The sequence below is a fragment of the Eptatretus burgeri genome, chromosome 8 (assembly GCF_056783735.1).
Source record: "Eptatretus burgeri isolate ZD-2024b chromosome 8, Ebu_testis_v1, whole genome shotgun sequence".
Taxonomy (NCBI): Eukaryota; Metazoa; Chordata; class Myxini; order Myxiniformes; family Myxinidae; genus Eptatretus; species Eptatretus burgeri.
The window spans coordinates 42520586-42542044 of NC_140968.1; the positions used below are offsets into that span (position 1 = coordinate 42520586).

General features: G+C 42.4%; 1 protein-coding gene across 6 annotated transcripts in view; it reads left to right on the forward strand.

Annotated features, from left to right (window-relative positions):
* The window catches only part of LOC147021607 (electroneutral sodium bicarbonate exchanger 1-like), a 265236-nt gene extending 248741 nt beyond the window's left edge, over window positions 1-16495 (forward strand). For all 6 annotated transcript variants that reach the window (XM_085891723.1, XM_085891721.1, XM_085891722.1 and 3 more), the window contains one exon: window positions 7262-16495. In XM_085891723.1, coding sequence (XP_085747849.1) covers window positions 7262-7325 — 64 coding nt within the window. In that variant the 3' untranslated portion in view covers window positions 7326-16495. The remainder of the gene's footprint in view (window positions 1-7261) is intronic.
* Window positions 16496-21459: the final 4964 nt, after the last annotated feature.

Genomic DNA, 21459 nt, shown 5'->3' on the forward strand with positions numbered 1-21459 from the left:
CTTAATCAAATGGGAAATTAAACGTGAAAAAAATGTGGATGTTGCTTCAACTAACACATGAAGAAAAATTGAAATTGATGTTTCACAACTCCTCTTTTTTTTTAAAGTATGAGAACAAATAATGACCAGAAATTAAATTAACTTATACCATTATGACACAAGTCAAAGCAACAGCATTTAATGTATGGGAAGAAACTGAATGACCTCAACCGGAAAGATTAAAAATACAATAACTATTTTTCTTGTCAATGCCCATGTTCTAACAACTCCTATAAAGTATCATATACATATATACACACACAGCAGAAGCTGTCAGTCGCCGACAGACCTCGGATGAGTGAGGAAGTGTAAGTGAGCGCCGTCGGATTTTCGTTTTTGACAAAATGACGGAAAAACTTGAACAATGCTACTGTATCAAATTTTGTGTAAAGCTTGGCGATTTCCAAGTGGAAACGATCCGCTAGATTCAACAGGCCTTCGGGACCGAAACAATGGGCACCACACAGATAAAAGAGTGGTACAACCGCTTCAAAGACGGTCGCACATCAGCGGAAAGTGAAGCACGTTCTGGTAGGCCCTCAACATCCCGAAATGAGATCGTCATTGACCAAGTGAGGATCCTGCTGATGCAGGATCGTCGAATCACCATCAGATAACTTGCAGACGAGGCGGGCATCAGCATTGGATCCGTTCATTCCATTGTGACTGAGGATTTGGGCTTAAGGAGAATCTCAGCAAAGTTCGTGCCAAAGCTGCTAACGATCGAGCATAAGCAACTCCGTTTGGAGATCGCACAGGACATGCTGGAGACTGTGAACAGCGATCCCAACTTCTTCAACACAGTGATCACTGGCGATGAGACCACAGTGATCCATCATTTTGTCAAAAACAAAAATCCGATGGCGCTCACTTACACTTCCTCACTCATCGGCGGTCTGTCGGTGACTGACAGCTTCTGCAGGCGGGAAAATATTCATGCATACGGATTAGGATCGCCTACATACGTGCACCAAACCACGCCTCCCTAGCTTCATTTGTTTATGCACGAAAAATTAAGGTTGGATACTTTTTGAACACACTTTGTATTGTTTGGTCGGTTCTAAGGTCAGATAATAAATTATAACTCCATAATTTGGGTGTCAGAAGGTGGAACGGACTCATCCCAGGACTCAAAGTATCAACCACCATTTCGGTGAAGGATCTTGACTCATGGGCTAAGTTGTGAAGTTGTGTTGGTCTCAGAGCTTTGTTCTGAGGGTTCTTTTCAGGATCATCACAAAGTTCCAGACAGCCTCCAACTGTAGTTTGTTTGTGGTAATGTTCACATGGGATGCTTTGTAGAATCTGTGTGAGGTTCTTCTTTATCATTCACGTTGCTCCAATTATCACTGTTACAATTTTGGCGCTCTTCAGCTTCCAGGATCTTTTCACTTCATTGTTGAGGTCACCTGTATGTAATCAGTGGTTCAACTTAAAAATTAAGCTTCCCCACTTATCTACTGAATTTTAAGGTGCAACTCACTTGGTCAACCAAGGCAAACATGAAGACAAAGGAGCTTTCCAAAGAAGTCAGACATAAGGTGGGGGAGAAGGAATTTGTGTACATGACTCTTTTGGAGCGGTATTTAAATTTTCTCGTTCTCTATGCCACGACCTTCAAAAAAAGTTTGGGTAACACCTCCAGGTCAATCGTTTTCTCTTTGGAGCCCAACTGACACTTTTGGTTGGGTGCCAAGCGGCTATAAGGACGGTATTGGAGATTCGTTCAATAAATCATTATTCGGCACCCATAAATTATTCGTTTTGCTTTATTTCAATTGTTTGGGTACAACTAAAAACTTTCTCGCATGATGCATTGCCCAAAACCTTAGGTCACAGGACAAAATGGCCATATTTTACTTAATTTTAGTGAAAAATTACTTTCACTTTGAAACTAGCCCAAAGTTTGATGGCTTCTCAATCACCCAATATCATACGTAGAGTAACTAAAATTGGCCAAAAGTTTCCTCATTAAGTACTCGGAGCAATTCAATTTTCATATTGATACCCCAGTGTTCTGTATGATGTTAATGGGGCCCCAAGTAACCGCAAAACACTCGACCCCTAAATCGTCACTTTTAGAGCATTTTGTCAAAATGATCATATCTCCTCAAGTAAGTGTCATAGGAAGTTGATCTTTGTGTTTGTATAAGAAGTTTTTGACCCCAAGGAATTGTAAATTTGTAATTACGTTTATATTGAGAATTTTAATGTTAAAATGTTGAAAATATCCTCAGGTACAAACATAGTACATAAACTACCAGTCAAAAGTTTTCGAACACCCCCATTTTTCCAGTTTTTACTGAAATTTAAGCAGTTTAATGTTTCAATGTACTCTGAAATTAAAGCAGAGAACAAATAAACAATTGCAGATAAAAAAGAAATCATGGAATCGCTTTGTTGAGTAAAATTTAATCTACATTTTTGACTCATCAAAGTAGCCACCTTTTGCAGAAAAAAAAAAACAGCCAAACATACTCGTGGCATTCTTTCCACAATGGAAATCAAATATTGTTTGGAAAGTTCTTCCCAACACTGTTGCAGAAGATCCCACAAATGTGTTGCACTTGTAGGTTGCTTTGCTTTCACCCTTCTGTCCAGTTCATCCCAAACCAGCTCGATGGGGTTTAAGTCTGGAGACTGTGCTGGCCATTCCATGATTTGAAGCCTACCGTCTTGTTCTTTTCTTCTAAGGTAATTCTGACATAGCCTGGTGGTATGTTTTGGGTCGTTATCTTGCTGGAGGATGAATCCCTGATCAACTAGGTGTAGACCATAGGGTATTACATGGCACTGCAAAATGCTGTGGTAGCCCTTTTGGTTCAGGGTGCCAGTTCAGTACAAAAACCCTGCGTGATGAACCGAAGATTCCAAATTTTGATTCATCGGTCCATAAGACCTTCTTCCAGTTTTCAGTAGTCCACTGGTGGTGCTTCATGGCCCAGGCAAGCCTCTTTTTCTTATTTTGCCATCTTAGTAATGGCTTTCTTACTGCCACTCGACCTGTCAAACTTGCAGCTCGAAGTCTTCTCTTCACATTTGAAACTGAGACTTCCTTACTTCGACCAGTGTTGAGCTGTGCTTGAAGCTGTTGTCCTGTGAGCCGCCTATCACGCAAGCTGTTGACTCTCAGAAACTTGTCTTCTGATTGTGTTGTGGCTTTGGGTCTTCCAGACCTCTTCCTGTCAGTTTCCTCCAGTTTCCAAGTGCCTTTTGATGGTGTAGGAAACTATACTTACTGACACCTTGACACTCTTTGCAATTTCTCTAAAGGAAAGACCTACACTTTTAAGGGTTATAATGGTCTGTCTTTCTTCCTTTGTTAATTGTCTTCTTCTCGCCATGATGATAGCAATGTACTACTTCCTGCAGTGCAATATTGTCCAAATAATGCTTCAGAGGGTGCAGCAACACAGTCTGTTCCAACACTGCTTTTATACAGACAGAGGGTTTGTAACTAATCAACAAAAGTTGGGACACCGAAAGGAATTGTTTGCATCAACTTTCAAGGCTTAATTTACTTCCATTGCTGCAGACCAGCTGCAGTTGCTGACACATTACTTGTTCCCTGAAAAGGGCCTTTTTAACAACTCTGAAATTTACATTATTTTTCAGTTCTTGGTAACCAAAACTTTTTAGATCCTCGTGGAGGATCTCTGAATCTTACTCACGTTGTTGTTCTTCATCTTCTTCTTGTGGACTTTTTTGTTTCACAGCCTACAGTTTTCATCAAAACTTCCTGAAACTTGGCATATATATATATATATATATATATATATATATATATATATATATATATATATATATATATATATATATATATATATTGTTGTGGTTACCACCCGTTTGGCGTGCGGATGACCGCCTCAGCCCAATTGCGGCCGCACACGCCCACCGAACGAGCAATCCAGTCGTAGCTTTCCGGATCAACGCCGAAATACAGCTATGGGTGTATCTTTAATCACACCGAAAATCAGCCAGCTATTCTGTCCGCGCGCGACAGGGTCCAATCGCCGAATTGTCGATTTACCTAATTATACGCGCAGACAGAATGCCGGGGATTTACACCTCGACGGGACCTGCTTGGAAACGAGCCGCTAAGCAGCTCGCTCCGTTTTGCGATTTGCCGAGCGGTGTATAGCGCCAAGCCCCGCCGGATCTGATTATTTTATCAGATATTAAAAACCAACTATATTCCGAACTTAATTATGGCAGTTCAATTGAGGGAGAGGACGCAACAAGCAGGTGAACATTCACACAAGGACATTTATTTACAAAGCACATATGCAGGTATGCACGTATGCAATCAGGCAATGCAAACACGCATGCAATTATTTAATCAACAAAAGCACGACAAAAGAACTACAACCGTGCTAATATTATCTGCACACATGCACTTAACAATTTCCTACTTATTAGACGGGCCCACGGACACACGTACGTACACACACACACACACACACACACACACACACACACACACACACACACACACGAAATGGTGGCTGAGGCCTTTAATAACGGACTCCAGCTCGGAGGACAGGTAAGCTGAAACCCAGAACCTATCTCGAACCTCTCCACCTCGTGTAGTCTTCAAGTTGTTCAGACCCGGACTCCAGCGAGAGCGAGCTGGACCCAATCGCCGTGAGCCGCGATCCTTCCCGAGCTCCAGCGAATCCTCCCGCGCTTCTCAACACGTGCTGGTGAGATGAGGCGCTGATCCTTCCCGTCGATGCGCCGCTTCCCCGAGGAACCACCTCCAAGATGAGGCCGATGAGTCGCACCAAGCCGGGAACCAAAAGGGAGAACAAAGAGCTCCACGAACTAAGAAGAAGAAGAACCAGCAGCAGCAGCTCGAGCCGAGCAACCGGCTGAACTCTCTTCCAAACAAAGCAGCTCTTCAAAAAGTCTCCACCCAAGCTAAGCCGAGGCCGAAGCTCCCTGAGCCACCAACCCACTCGATCCAAGCAGGACCCGAAGGCCTGCTGAACAACCAAAGCAGAAAGCCTTCACAAAGCCTCCTCCCTAACCCAAGCCATGCAGGACTCGACGGCCTGCTGAACAACCACTCCCCCGAACAAAGAAAGGATCTCCTCTTTATCCTTCTCCGCACCCTCCCCCGCGCCTGGCATGGCTCATCCCCTCGTGCTCCATCCCCCGCTCAACCACGGGTGGGAGGGAGGTGTTTACGTCCCGTGATTCAGGACGGGAGGGCTCTTCTTCCTCTTCACAGAAGAGGGGGAGGGACGTCTCCATTGTTTCGTGAGCGCTCCCAAACTATTGAATTGAATAATAGCGCAACTAATTGATTTATAAACATTTAAACAATGGAAGGTGAGCTCTCTAGGGACAACAACTTATCGACATAGCTGACTAAAGGAACCTGTATGTTGTGTGCAATCAAATTCCAAATTCGTAACAATATGTAAAAATACCCTGCACAGACAGTAACCATCTCCGATTTTGAAAATTCCTCCTAGAAAAAAAGTTATGACGTTAAAATATCTCCGCTAATGGAAATTGCCGAAAAAATTATCTCCGAAACTAGGAAAGCTTTTTGAATTCTGTTTGCGGGAATCGAACATGGCATTAGCAGAGATGAATTACCACACATATGATACATCACTATGACGTCATATCAATTTCTATGACATCATTCCTATTTTTTGACATTTTTTGTTTCACAACCCAGAGTTTTCATCGGATCTTCGTGAAACTTGCCATGTATATGCAGAAAGCCCACGCGCAGGCAGTAACTATCTCCCATTTTGGAAATCCTTCCTAAAAAAAGTTAACATCATAATATTGCCGCTAATAGAAATCGCCTATACCATTATCTCCGAAACTAGGCAAGCTGTTTGAATTTTGTTTGCGGGAATCAAGCCGGGCATAAGCACATATAGTTTATCGTAAACTTGATACATCACAATGACGTCATATTCGTTTTATGATGTCATCATTAAGAGGACGAGGATCTTAGCTCATTTGAGCTTGTTTATAATTTCTTCACTTTGCTCGTCGCCAATCAGGGGTGGCCATGTTGGAGCATGGCTGGAGATTCTTACTCTTCCCCAGTGTGCAGTAGGAGAAGGTGGATTGATGTTCTGTGGTGTAGATGATGACACTCCAAAAGCATTTCTATCTCTCTCGACTCCTGCCTCGTTCAACATGGGAGACACGTAACAAAACATCCTTAACTTTCTCTCGACACTAAATGTTACCATCTCCCATTGACGCAAGACAGTTCAAAAGTCCTATTACTACATCAATACATATGTGGGTCTATACCTTTAAATCTCACAACTTACTTACCTTGGCCCCCACTTACAAATGCAACAATACTTGTGCAATTGTGATCTTTCCTGTGTCTTTATATTCTTTTTCTGTGATGCTTTTTACAACATTGTTTCTCTCTGAAGTAATAATAACACAAACTATAAAACACTCTCAATGGCATTTACATCATGTCCTGTGGATAGATCTCTAGCATCATTCAAGCCATGTTCACAATTTCTGAAACAAATTTCATCTGGATTACCTTTAATGGGGAGTGTCAGCAAAGATGAAAGTTCTGTGTTCTTATTGAATATGGTCCCTGCAGGCAACAAGGGCAAACTAAAACATGTGCATAATTGTTACAGTGCTGAACTCATTCAGCACTGCAACAATCTAAAGTGGGATTTCGTGTTTACTCGACGACCCGTGAACCTGTTGGGTTCCCGTTGTAACAGCTGTTGATTAAAAAATAATTTCAAAAAAATTAAAAAAGATAGCTCCAGCGAACTATACCGCTGAGGTTGTTTGTATTGATCAAATACTCCCGAAGAGTACTTGACTGAATCGGGAATTGGTTTTTTATTAATTTTTTTCGTTGCCCGATTTGAACGAAACTTGGTACTGCACACCGCAGGAGAATGGTGAGTAAGGTGGCCCTAAAATTTTTGCGCTATCATGTACCGTTTTGGCTGTATTTCGGGAACATACATACATACATACATACATACATACATACATACATATATATATATATATATATATATATATATATATATATATATATATATATATATATATATATATATATATATATATATATATATATATATATATATATATATATATATATACACACACACACAAGATGAGAGTTTTAGTAATATGTAGATAATCTTAACCCTTCATTGAGTTATTGGCAATACTTTTGTCATCCCTTTGTCCTCAGCCCAGAAAAAGACACTGGTCTTGTGATCCCAAAGATCACAGTGCAGTCAGAGACTTCTGTCTAAAGCTTCTTTCACGAGAAGCACAAGCTGCGTTCTCTGCAGAGCAGCCTCTTTCGGCCTGACATGTATGGAAAGTATTGTTGGTGAATTAATAAGTGTGTGGTCACGTCTTATCCGTGAATGCAGCCTAATTTTATAGTTTTGTAGAAGCGCTCATGCTCACAAGCACAACTTCTTTTATTGTGGATGTTTTGTATATTAATTTGGAATTCCATGAAGCACAATGCAAATACAAGGAATTATTTTATTACTTTTGAACATTAGTATCAAGTCAAGCCTATACAGGTAACCAACCAAAAATCTGGGAACCTTAGGACCGAAAGGTTTCCGGATTTAGGATAAAAGACAAATAATCGAAAGATTTTGGACTGTTTTTGACGATAAAACAAAGATGTATTTTCTGTTAATTTATTGGATTATAAACACCATGATACTAATTGATTCTGTAATCATAAAATGTTGAGGGGAAACGCAGTCAGCCAACGAAAGGGATGGCGCAGCAGTCACTTGCTGTCACAACACTTGGCAACATCATCTGAAGGGTCGCTGTCTCACTCGCCATCTCACATGGAGGACAATAGGCAAACGTAGCTATTGATTTGCTTATTGACAATAGGTTTTTCTTGGAAGTATGGGGAGAGAGGCTGTATGAGGAAGGGGGAAGGTTTGCTGCACAGCAACTGGTGACATCTTGTAACTCACCTGTGTATGTGTGCACGTGTCTACATCATAGTTATGTTTTCATAAGACAACAAAATATATGAGGTTGTTTTATTGCTTACCAAATTTATTTAATCTGTGGAGGAATCATCCGAGTCCAAGGCATAATCTGCGGTGGTGTGGGCTGGGCATCGTTTGCGGTTGAAAGTCCAGTTGCAGTCTGAATTGCCTTCTTGGAAACTGTCTGATATTTTCTTGCAAATGTCTTTCAGTGTTGTCTGCCACATGCACTTTGGCTTTTCTTTTACAAGCAACGAGTAGGAGTACCCTGCGTTGCCTGGTATTGTCCGGTCTATTTTTTGTGGGGACCTAAAACACTTCCCGACACCCACTAAGGAATGGGGTAGGGGATTATTTGAAGTTACCTTTCACATAGCTACAAAGACTTAAGCACGATCGATCGATTAAAAAATATATATATTCAACTTTTTTTTCAAAATTTCAAACAAATATTTTTCTTAAAACACTTCCCGGCACTCACTGATGAACCTCTGAAAGTTTGATGAAGATATGTTCAGCCATCTCTGAGAAAGATGGCGACACACACACACACACACACACACACACACACACACACACACACACACACACACACACACACACACACACACACACACACACACACACACACACACACACACCCTCTCTAAAAGTATAGATTCTTGAATCTTATACACCCACATTACTTGTTCTTCACGGACGAAGCTCTTTTGTTCCAATCCCCATGTAAGTTTTTTTTATGTAAGGCCGATACACTCGTCTATGGACACTATTTCCTCTAAATTCCCATCATCTTCATCACAGTCGTCGTATTGCTGCTGCTCTGGCTTCATAACTATGTTCAATATTTCTGTGTCTGTGAGTTGGAGCACAACTAGAACGTCATCATCAATTTTCATACATTCTTCCACAGCCTCTTCATCTAGCACCATGGCTTCATCACACAACAACCCTTGTGCATGAACCAATCTTGTACAATTTACTTCTCATGTGACTCTCAAAAACCATGGAAGTTTGGTTCAGCATCATTGGCAAAGAACATTGCTGCAGGCCATAAGCTATGCCAACCATTCATCAATATTTCCTTCAGTAGCTTGTCCCACACACTAGCAAAACTCAAAAGAGCATCCTTTATGTTAGATTTATTTTGGAACGCCTTCTCACCCGTGGAACGGTTGTTTGCTTCAAGCATTTTGTGCATAAAGTCAGCCTTGTAGGTCAGGTCAGATATGGGAGCATGCGCCGGAGCAGCGTATCCACTTTCCACCAGTACTCCTTATTGCAGCACTTGAAAGCACAAAGGTTGCCTTGCTCCATGGATTGAATAAGGGACGTGCAGTTCGGTAGAAATTAGACTGCAGGAATATTGTCCTTCACAAGGAGCTCAGCATCATGGTGGGCAGAGCAGTTGTCCAGCTCCAAGACAAGCTTGCAGCCCTCGGGAAGCCCATCATCTTGACAAGTGCACCCTGGCACAAAATAGTTCTTGAACCAGTCAACGAACATTTCACACCAAACCCAGGCATGTGCATTGGCCTTGTACTCCACCGGGAATATCTTGACCCCTTTGAAGGCCATGGGGTTTGCACTTTTCCCAATAACAAACACTTATGGGTGGCAGCAGCATCTGCACATGCAAGGACTGTCAAGCTTTCTTTGGAGTCCATAAACCCCGAAGATGCTGGTTCATCAGGTCAGGTCAGGTATAGGAGCATGTGCCAGAACAGCGCATCGCTGCGTCCACTTTCTGCCGGTACTCCAGGGGCCTCCGTCTGGCCTTCCCCCAGGCAGATGCCAGGCCCATCCCCATCTCCTTGAGATGCTAGTCAACCTGCTGCAACCACGAGGCACGTGGTCGGCCCATTGGCCTCCTCCACTCACGAGATTCCCTCGCTGAGAGAATCTGGTGAGCAGGATCAGAGTCAGGAAAACGAGCCACATGTCCATACAGCCGCAACTGACGTTCACGGACTATGCAGGTAACAAATCTCATCCGAATCACTCTCAGCAACCGCTCGTTGGACACAAAATCTGACCAGTGATAGCCAAGGATTCTCCGAAGAGACCTGGTACCAAAGGAATTAAGTCTCCATCTCAGATCCTTGGTCAGAGTCCAAGTCTCGCATCCATAGAGCAAGACTGGAAGCACCAAGGACCTGAAGACTCGGACTTTCATCCTCCCGCACAGGTACTGGCAGCGCCCCACCCCATGATCCAGTGAATCCATGACTCCCCAGGCCCGACCCAGACGTCTATTGACCTCTGACTCGCAGCCAGCAGAGACATGAATATCACTGCCAAGGAAAGTGAATCTCTCCACGACCTCAACATCCTCACCACAAACAGGAACAGACAGGATAGCAGCATCCAAGATGTCAATGAAAGCCTGGATCTTAGTTTTGACCCAAGAAACCCGTAATCCCAGCGTCTCCGACTCCTCATTCAACACCTCGAGGGCCCCCAAAAGGATATCTCAAGTCTCCGCAAAGATGACTGCATCATCTGCGAAATCAAGGTCCGAGATCTTGACATTCCCAAACGATGCACCGCAGCTTGATCTTTCCGACATCCTCCCTAAAATCCAGTCCATACAAGTGCTGAAAAGTGTGGGGCCAGTACACACCCCTGACGAACTCCAGTAACAACTGGAAATAAGTCAGAGATGGTACCACCACATCTCACAGCACTCTCAGTCCCAGAGTAGAGTTCAGACATCAGATCGATCCGTTTTGGTGGCACCCCACGAAGACCAAGAATCCTCCAGAGGACATCCCGATTCACTGAATCGAACGCTTTACAGAGCTCAACATAGGCTGCAAGCAGCCACTGCCGAAACTCTCGTCTGCGTTCAGTGAGGACACGAAGAGCAAGGATATGGTCAATCGTTGTCCTCTTTGGTGTAAAGCCTGACTTCTCCGGACGCTGGTGCTCAAGCAGATGGTGGCGAACCCTATCAAGAATTATCCGAGCAAAGACTTTGCCCGGCACTGAGAGCAGCGTCACCCCTCGGTAGTTGTTGCAGTCTTGGCGATCACCCTTCCCTTTCCAGAGAAGGACAACAAGGCCCCTCTTCCAATCAGTTGGGATGATGCCTGTGTTCCAGGCAGAGCACAAAACTGTATGCAACGACACAAGTGCAGCATTTCCACCAGCCTTGAGAAGTTCAGCATTGATGCCACAGATCCCTGGAGCTTTACGCCATTTCAACCGGTTCACCGCAGCCCGTGTTTCCACAAGCGAAGGTGGACCACAGTTGATTGGAGGGTCAGCAACAGGGATTGTAACACCCTTGACGTCCAACTTGACAGCTGGGGGATCAGCCTGGTACAACCGCTCAAAGTAACCAGCCCAGTGGGCCTTCACTTCAGACTCCTCTGTCAGAGAGACCACTCTCTGCTCTAACTGCAGTGCTCCGAGGGATGGGCTTGGATGAACGCAATGCGCGAATTCCCCTGTAAGCGGGACGAGAATCACCTGTCCACAGGTGATGCTCTTCCCCCTCACAGATACCTCGCACATGGGCCTCCTTGTCCACCCTCAGTGCACGTACAGTTTTACGCCTCAGCTCCCTGAACAGCTCAGCTCTGCCATTTAGCCTGGCCCTGCGACTCTGGTCAATGGTATCCTGTGTTCCTTGAGACACAAAATTCTTCTTTGCCCTGCGGTGAGTTCCAAGACATCCACCGGCAACATCAAGGATGGTGGTCTTGAAGGCAATCCACAACTCTTCAGGACTCTTCAGGACCCACAAAGCACCCAGACACCCCAAATGTCCACTCAGCCTGTTCGCAAACTCCTCAGCTACTCTCTCATCCTTGAGCTTGCCAACATCCAGCCTAGGCTGGGATGGTACCATTCTCCTGGATTTAAGGTGCAGCTTTAGAGTTGCAACAACAAGCCGGTGGTCAGTATTGAGGAACTGAGCACTCCGGTAGACCCTGCAGTTCTGGATCATCCTCCAGCGACCGTCAACGAGGACATGGTCAATCTCCTTTGCCACACCGCCAGCGTTGGAATACCAAGTCCAGCGATGAGCTTGTGGGCGCTGAAACCATGAACCAGCTACCCTAAGTCCATGACTTCTTGCAAAGTCAAGGAACTTAGTGCTATTCTGGTTCATAGTTCCTGACCCATGGGGACCAACACATGTCTCATAACCATCCCTCTCAGTTCCAGTCGATGCATTGAAATCCCCCAAGACTAGAAGTGTATCTCGTCTGGGGCACTGATCAACCACAGACTCGAGTGTGGCGTAGAATGTGTCCTTCACAGTGAGGTCACTCGCCTCAGTCGGAGCATAGACAGAGACCAGGGAAATGACACCAAAGGAGTGACGAATCCTTAGTCTCATAATATGCTCGTTGACTGGTGTTACCTCAATAATCATTGGGGTCAGCTTATTGGACACAGCTACAGCAACTCCTTGAGTATGGTAACCATCAGAGCGACCAGACCAATAGTAGGTGTAACCACCCACCATTATCTCACCGCCATCTGTTCTCCAAACCTCAGAGAGTACTGCAATACCGATGTCCAAACGCTTGAGCTCAGATGATAACAGAGACAGGTGATTATCCTCTCTGAGGGATAGGACATTCCAGGCACCCACCCGAAGGGACCGCCTCAGGATAACCCAAGGAAACCGCCGTCTGGTAGACGACACCTCAGCACCACTCCGACACACTCTCCCGCAATCTGACCCAGGAATATTACCCCGTGGTTTCCCTCCTTTCATCAAAGATTGGGGGTCCCGAAGGCTTTGCCCCAATCCCGTCATCTGGTGAGCTGCCCTGTGAAGGGAAGCTGCACAGGAGGTACTCCCACGGAGTGGGTTTTCAGATTTTTTTGCGTTTTTGTGTTTTGCGGAATGAGGGTTTTACGGTGACCGGAGTGCAAATCCTGCCACAACCTCCTAATAAAAATAACCCACCTGCAGGAGGACGTCCGCAGACACAGTTGGGCACTAGATATGGATGGCCTAGTCTGATGGCCACTCCACAACGACTGAACTAGTCTGATACGGGCCACGGGATGCTGGGTGGTGTGTGGGTTCATCAAAACCTCCACGACACTTAGCACGTAATAGCTTGTGCATCCTTCGACACCATGACCGGTAAGGGAACAAGTGATGCAAGTGCTTCTGTGCTTATGAAACAAAAGAAGGATATTTAAATGAAGGTGAAATTAAAAGTGATCGAGCGATATGAACGATTAATTTTTTTAATCTCAAAATTATAGTTTTAGCTTGAAAATTGGCCGTTTTCAGGTGAAACCGAATTTTAGGATCCCAGATATGTGGTTGGTTACCTGTAGTACAGGGTGTGCCAAAAAAAATCAAACCTATTGAAAAAAAAATCCAAAATACAATCATTATTTTTCTGAATTTCATAAAACTTCAGCAATATGTGAACATTTTGTGTGACACGTGTACCAAGTATGAGAACCGTAACTTCCAAGACTTTAGTTGGCACTCAGTCGATCACATGCTCCAAATATCCACCTTTGCGCTGAATACATATTTGAACAGGACAGGTGAAGTTGTTGATTACGCGCTAACATTCGGCAAGTGGGATGGATGTTACTTTCTCTGTGATTACTTGTTTCAGCTCAAAGATGCTTCCAGGCATATCCTTGTATGCATTTTCTTTGAGATATCTCCAAAGATAAACATCAAGTGGGCTCAGATCATGAGAATTGTGGAGACCACTCAACGCTGAAGTGTCGGTGAATTACTCTTTCACAAATGTGTCTTCTCACGAGACTTCGTTGGCAGTGTGAAGGTTTGTCCCGTCCTGCTGAAACCATTGTTCTTCTCTTCGAAAGCTTCTTCTGCCACCAATAGCAGCACTCAGAGTTGGTGGTCATGGCATTACCCTCATCTTTGAACCAGAATGGTCCAATGATGTCGCGCTTGCTCATTGCACACCAGGCCATGCACTTGACTGAATGTCAGTCTCTGGCGAACTTCATCGGGTGTTCCTGCGCCCCAGTAGACATTCTTTGCTCTTGAAATGTCTTCGTCCATTTGAATATTCTCTCTTTGCTTGGGGCATCTCTGCAGTTAAATTTTTCTTGAATTTTCTTTGTGTTTGGACTAAGGATTCTGTTTCGATGGAGGGTTCTACAGAAAATCCTTTTCTTCATTTGTCCAGGGCATCATTTCCTCCAGGACCTCAACTACATTATCTGAAATGAGAAAAAAAAATCCTGAAAAACAAGAATGGCACTCTGAGCATGTATTGACGTGTGCTCATTCGGAACAAAAATAGTCTCGTGCTGCGTGCTCATTCAGAACAAAAATACCATCGTTAACTGAACACGATAATATTATGGCCCACTGCTATTATGGCCCATACACCTGTATCATCCATGCACCCTATTATGTCACAAACATTGCCATTATCTGTAGCTCTGTTGATTATTGATTTATTAATATATTTATCATCCACTTTTGAACACATGAAGGCTAAATTCCATCAATGAAGTTGAATATGAAAATATTTTCGAACTATATTCCTCATGGAGAGTCAATCTTATTTTTGAAGTTTCGCATTAATCTGTTAAGTGGTTCTGGAGAAGAAATTTTTAAAACTTTTTTTTCTCAATCCAATATGGCCACCAGACCATATGACCGATGATGTCATAAATGCAATTTTTCACTCACATCGGCTCATAGATCAGATGTGAAGCTTCAGGTTTTTCGGATAAGGATTTTGATTCCACCAATTATGGCTGGAATACCACTTCACTGATGAGGTCATCGCTATCACCATATTTACCCCATGGGGAATTGATGACATATGCCAAGCTTAAATTATTTTTCGTTGAGCAGTTTTGGAGATGATGATGTCCAATATGGCTGCCATAGCATGTGACCGATGACATCAGTGTTGTCAAAGTATTTTCCATGGGGTGCCCCTCTGATGTTTAAAGTTTCACATCAATCTGAGAAGGTGTTGCAGAGAAAAATAATTTTAAACCAAAAATATATCGAGGTGGACACACACAGACACACAGACAGGGGCATTGCAATAGTTTTGCAACCACGTTGGGGTGAGACTAATTACAACGGCACTCAGTAGAGTCTCCCTCCCACTTCGTCTGCGCTCTGACGCTTCGGTTCGCCACATCATGTCGTTCTGACGTCATTGCTATATCATTCTGAAAGACAACGCTCAACCTCCACCAGGCTGAACTGTTTTGTATCTCACGGATAGGCCGGAACTACATCCGGATCGTTACCAAACTCTAATCGGCTTGTTCTTGTCACCTACCCAACTCCTCCACAAAGTTTTGTCGTAATCTGTCCAAAATTTTTTGAGATATCATGCAATATATTGTTTTTAGCACTATCTCTCAATGGCGAAAAATCATTTAAACAATTCTAGTATCCAGATCTGGATCTTCAGCAAAATCTCATTAATTCTTCCTTGAAACACACCCAACCTGTCCATTAAGGTTCGTCCGAATCCGTTCAAACCTTCTGAGATATCCTGCTCACAAGCAGATATACAAACAAGCCAGTAGGCGATGAGGGATTCGCTAGGATCGAAGCGCTGGATACGATGCTTTTCATTCTGACCGATCCACCGACGAAGATTCATTGCCAAGACAAGATTCATTGCCAAGACGTATTGGTTCACATACAATTGTTCCTCTGCCTGGCAAGATTTTTCCTATTACGTATTTTGCCAACTGGCACTCATTAAAAATGACGGTAAATAGACACCCTATTTTTGAAGGACTACCATTTGAAAAATAATCGGTTTGCTGGTTTGTGCTGTGGAGCCTCGCGTTACAGACACACACACACACACACACACACACACACACACACACACACACACACACACACACACACACACACACACACACACACGCACACGCACACGCACACAGACGGAAAACCCGATAAACTTCTCTCAATGCTCTTGTTTGACCACACCTCCTGAGCCACACAATATTTTTCATAAGCCACGCCCACTTTCCATAAGCCACTCCCACTTTTCATCAACCACTTCCACTTTCCCTAAGCTCAGCCCACTTTCCCAAGACCCTCATAAAAAATGACGGTAAATAGACACCCGATTTTTGAAGGACTACCATTTGAAAAATAAAACCTCAATCAAAAATCGGCTCGAGTAAAATTTTCTAAACATCTCGAACTGTTTAATTCCAAAGTCTCGTTTCTCTACATTCAAAACTGAAGGACAAGTATTGAAAATACTGTACGCGGTTTTCCGGCCGCTGCATAGCAACGAGTGGTTGCGAGGCAACAAAATTCAAACGCGCACATTCCCAACACATATTGCACATGTTGGCAAAGTTTCATCGAAATCGGTTCGCTGGTTCGTGCTGTGGAGCCTCACGTTGCAGAGACACAAACACACACACACACACACACACACACACACACACACACACACACACACACACACATACACACACACACACAGACAGACGGAAAACCCGACAATAAGGGATATCTAGCATATATAGCGAATCCATCAGACAGACAAGCAGGGTTGAAAACTTAACCTCCATACACCTTTGGTGGTGGAGGTACTAAATGAATGGTGAGTAAAACGGAGGGTTTGGATTTTTTTTTCTGCACACCCTGCATATGAGTAAAAGGAAACCTGTGTACGATTCAAGTAAAACAACTTTTAGGTAAAGCCAGTTAGTATTATATATAAAATCATGTAATGATTTTCTGTGCTCTCTTCTCTCACACCCCAAGCATCTCATTGAGATGCTATTAATTCAATTTATTGAACATGATTGAGTGGAATGTGCAGTTTTGTAATCAGTCTAAAACTTAGTGCTCAAAAATAAGAGATCGGAGTGCACTAGTATGTTTACAGCACATATTCCTGTTATTTTTGGCAATATGTGTCACATTGTAGTTTTGCACTTGTGACTCTGTCCTTCATTTTGGAAAATGTTACAAAATACGAACTACAGAATATACATAGTGTCTCAATAAAATGTATACAGATTTTATATCTCGAAAACTATACTTGTCGTTCTGCACTGCCTTGTGGGTAAGAGCTAAATGATGATGTGCAATGATTCCAACATAAGCTAACACTGTCTTGTTCGGTATTGGTAACACTCAACATCGCCTCTTTCTGTCTTATTTTTTTTCTGAACTATTAAAGTCTGCATATATTTTGTTGAGACACCCTATATGACTCCCAAGTCTTCATATATGTTGTGAACGAAGCACAAAGCTCCTAGTTTCATATTTTTCTCACTAAATTATTTTAAAACCTCAAAGGCTGTGTAAATACTTGCACATTGTATCGTACTTATCACCATTGCAGTTTACTCGTTCCTGTATGCGCCAACTTTGGCAATGACTCGTGAACAGCACTTCAGTTGGTGAATGAGGATCCATAGATGTTTTGTGACTCGTGAATTCCAGAGTTATGTTGATCGTAATGTTTTATTCTCAAGCAGAAAATGAAATGATGCCATTCCAAACTTGCCTGAAATCAAAGTTCAGAATGGTTCCGAAGCTTCATCTTTTGCAGGTCTATAAGAGGCACGTCTCAGAAGAAATTAAAGCATCATAACCGGTTGCAGGAAATGCTCTGCTTTCGTTGTTTAAAGAATGAATTTAATCCACAAGAGTATTTTATGAATCTTCTTCCTTTTGTGTGGCTTGGGTTGCAATTTGCTTAATTTTACGTGCAAAATGTTTACCCTTTTGTAACCGAAAATGCTACTTGAAAATATTTTTGTGAATAATATAACTCTTGGTTTTGCTATTAGAAAATTTTCGCATCTGTAGTTTAATGCGAGGCTTTCTTAATTGTTTCAAGTTCAATAAATCATTGGAAAGCCTTCAGCCTCTGAATTCTTTTCTTTTTTTAATCATGTGATCAACGTCGATAAACATTTTTTTTTACAATAACTTGCTTTTACACTTAAACGCAAAACTACTTCTTATTCAACCGTTTCTAATGCTTCGTCTTCATGAGCAGGTTTGAGAGACAAGCTCCAGTCTTGACTGTCATAGCCTGAATTGCTTTTCCATTGACCAGCTTTGAGGCCAAATCACATTGTTTATGTGTCCACATTGTACGCAGCCATCTGCTTTGCACATTGGTGTGAATTTCCCCTGCGTGAAAGTCCAACTGAACCATCCTGCCTGGGCTTTATCTGCATCCCATTAACTTATTACTTCCGCCATCTAAGGTGGACGGAGGTAGTGTTTTCAACCCTGCCTGTCTATTTGTGTATTTGTGAGCAGGATATCTCAAAAGGTTGTGGACTGATTCAAATGCAATTTGGTGGACAGGGTTGGGTGTGTGACGAGGACAAATTTATTAGATTTTGATAAAGATCCGGATGTGGATCCGAAAATTTTTTGAAAGTCATTCTTCACCATTGAGAGATAGGGCCAAACACGATATACAACACAATATCTGAAACAGTTATGAACGGATTGTGATAAAACTAGGTGGATGAGTTGGGTAAGTGACACAAACAAGCCAATTGGATTCGAATCTGGTTCAGATCCGGATACAGATCCGGCTTCTCAGTGGGATACAAAATGTAAACTGTTCATTCTGGTGGAGGTTTACACTCTACTAAGCGCCGTTCTAGTTACCTCCTTCACCTTCGGTGGCGGAGGTTATGTTTTCACACCTTTCTGTTTGTTAATTGCCGGAATCCTTCAGATTTCGGCAATTATGTTGGTCGGTTGTGTGTGTCATTCTGTGTGTCTGTCTGTCTGTTTGTTACTTACGAAATCTAAAGATTTCCTGAGTATATTGATGACTTCCGTTTCTGTTTGTTTGTTTGTTTGTTACCTTCGCATTCTGCGAAAGGTTATGTTTTGGTCGGCGTGTATTTATTTATTTATTTATTTGTAATCTTGTGATTCGTATAACTCAAAAAGTATTAAACCAAATTGCATGAAATTTGGTAGGATGATTGGTTATTAGCCAGGAAGAATTCGATTAGATTTTGGGATCGTTCGGGTCAAAGGTCAAGGTCAAGGTCACGAAAAGGTCAAAATCGTCTTTTTACGATAACACGGTCAATTTCTATTCAATTTGCATGCAACTAACGCCAAAATGTTGAGAATTCAACGCCTCATCTTGTGATATGCAATATGACACAATGACGCCCATACTCTTGTTACCGGTTAGGGGTCAAAGGTCAGGGGGGTCGCGACCTTGAAAAATATGCGGTTTTTGTCATAACGCGGTCAATTCTTGTCCGCTTTACATGAACCCAGCACCAAAATGTTCAGAATTTAATACCCAATCTTGTGACACAATGACGTCATAACACATGTCACCGGTTGGGGTAAAATGATGTCGGGGGGGGGGGGTCACGCTCTTGAAAAATATGCAGTTTTCGGCATAACTCAGTCAATTCTTATTCGATTTGCATGAAACCAGCATCAAACCAGTTCCCCACACTCATACCAAGAACAAAAAAGTAGTGGCGGCGAAGGTATGCGCCGCCCGTTCGTCCCGTTCGCCGCACTCTATGAGTGCCCGTTCTAGTTTGTATGTTTGTTTGTTACTTACGAAATCTGAAGATTTCGTAAGTATATTGATGACTTCCGTTTCTGTTTGTTTGTTTGTTTGTTTGTAGGCACGATAACTCGAGAACGGAAGAAGCTACCAATGTCAAATTACACCATGTGATTCAGGAGGGTGATGGCCAGTGCTGATTAGATTTTGGTCAAAATCGGTTAAAGGTCAAGGTCACAGTGAGGTCAAATATTCGATTTTTGATGGTTTGGTACAGATAACTCGAGAACGGAAGAAGCTACCAATGTCAAATTACACCACGTGATTCAGGAGGGTGATGGCCAGTGCTGATTAGATTTTGGTCAAAATCGGTCAAAGGTCAAGGTCACAGTGAGGTCAAACATAATTCCGTAAATTCATGTGGAGAAATGGAGATTTTTGCTTCGCTCGACGTTACGAGTTTGTTTTAACTTCGATTTTAATTTTGTCTTCGGTTTTTGCGATCGCTTAGGACGCTTAAAACTCGGTTGTCGAAATTCTGGAACAGCGATGAATAACTGATATATATATATATATATATATATATATATATATATATATATATATATATATATATATATATATATATATATATATAAAGTCTTTTATCAGATTCTTCTGAAAAGTATTACACCTGTTATCTGGCATATCCTGCTGGTACTGAATCACTTTTTAAAAAATAAAAACAAAAGAATGGAATTTTTATAAGAAATCTCGTTTTTGTCTGGGACTCATCTGCAAACCACAGTGTAAAATCGTAGACCACAATGAATTCAGAATACAAGCTCCCCTTGGGCTTCTGACTGATTCATGCTTTTATTAGACAAGGTCAGAGGTCAAGTTGACGATTTCATAAGTACCGGTCTATGACTGCTTGTTTGTTTGTTTGTTTGTTTGTAGGCACGATAACTCGAGAACGGAAGAAGCTACCAATGTCAAATTGCACCACGTGTTTCAGGAGGGTGATGGCTAGTGCTGATTAGATTTTGGTCAAAATCGGTCAAAGGTCAAGGTCACAGTGAGGTCAAACATAATTCCGTAAATTCACGTGGAGAAATGGAGTATTTTTGCTTCGCTCGACGTTACGAGTTCGTTTTAACTTTGATTTTAATTTTGTCTTCGGTTTTTGCGATCGCTTAGGATGCTTAAAACTTGGTTGTCAAAATTCTGGTAAAAATCGGATGTTTTGGAGACGTTTTAAGATTGCATAAAAAATATTTCACTCGACGCATCACGGGTCGTCACGTGATGCAGTGCGCTCGAACAGACGCGTCGTTGAGTTACGTTCAGGTTTTGCGTGTGCGCTGAAGGTGTTTTCGATAAAGATGGTGTTTAAAATCATTTTTTATCGGTTATCGTCGCATGCCTGACTCGCGAAGCCGTCGGATTATGTAAAGATTGTTGGTGGATGGCCGAATATTACGGTTTTGTGACTTTGAGAAAATAATATTAAATAAATGCGTGGAGAAATGGAGATTTTTGCTTCGCTCGACGTTACGAGTTCATTTTAACTTCGATTTTAATTTTGTCTTCGGTTTTTGCGATCACTTAGGACGCTTAAAACTCGGTTGTCGAAATTCTGGAACAGCGATGAATAACTGATATATATAATAAATGTCTTTTATCAGATTCTTCTGAAAAGTAATACACCTATTATCTGGCATATCCTGCTGGTACTGAATCACTTTTTTAAAAATAAAAACAAAAAAATGGAATTTTTATCAGAAATCTAGTTTTTGTCTGGGACTCATTATCTGCAAACCACAGTGTAAAATCGTAGACCACAATCAATTCAGAATTCAAGCTCCCCTTGGGCTTCTGACTGATTCATGCTTTTATTAGACAAGGTTGGAGGTCAAGTTGACGATTTCGTTAGTACCAGT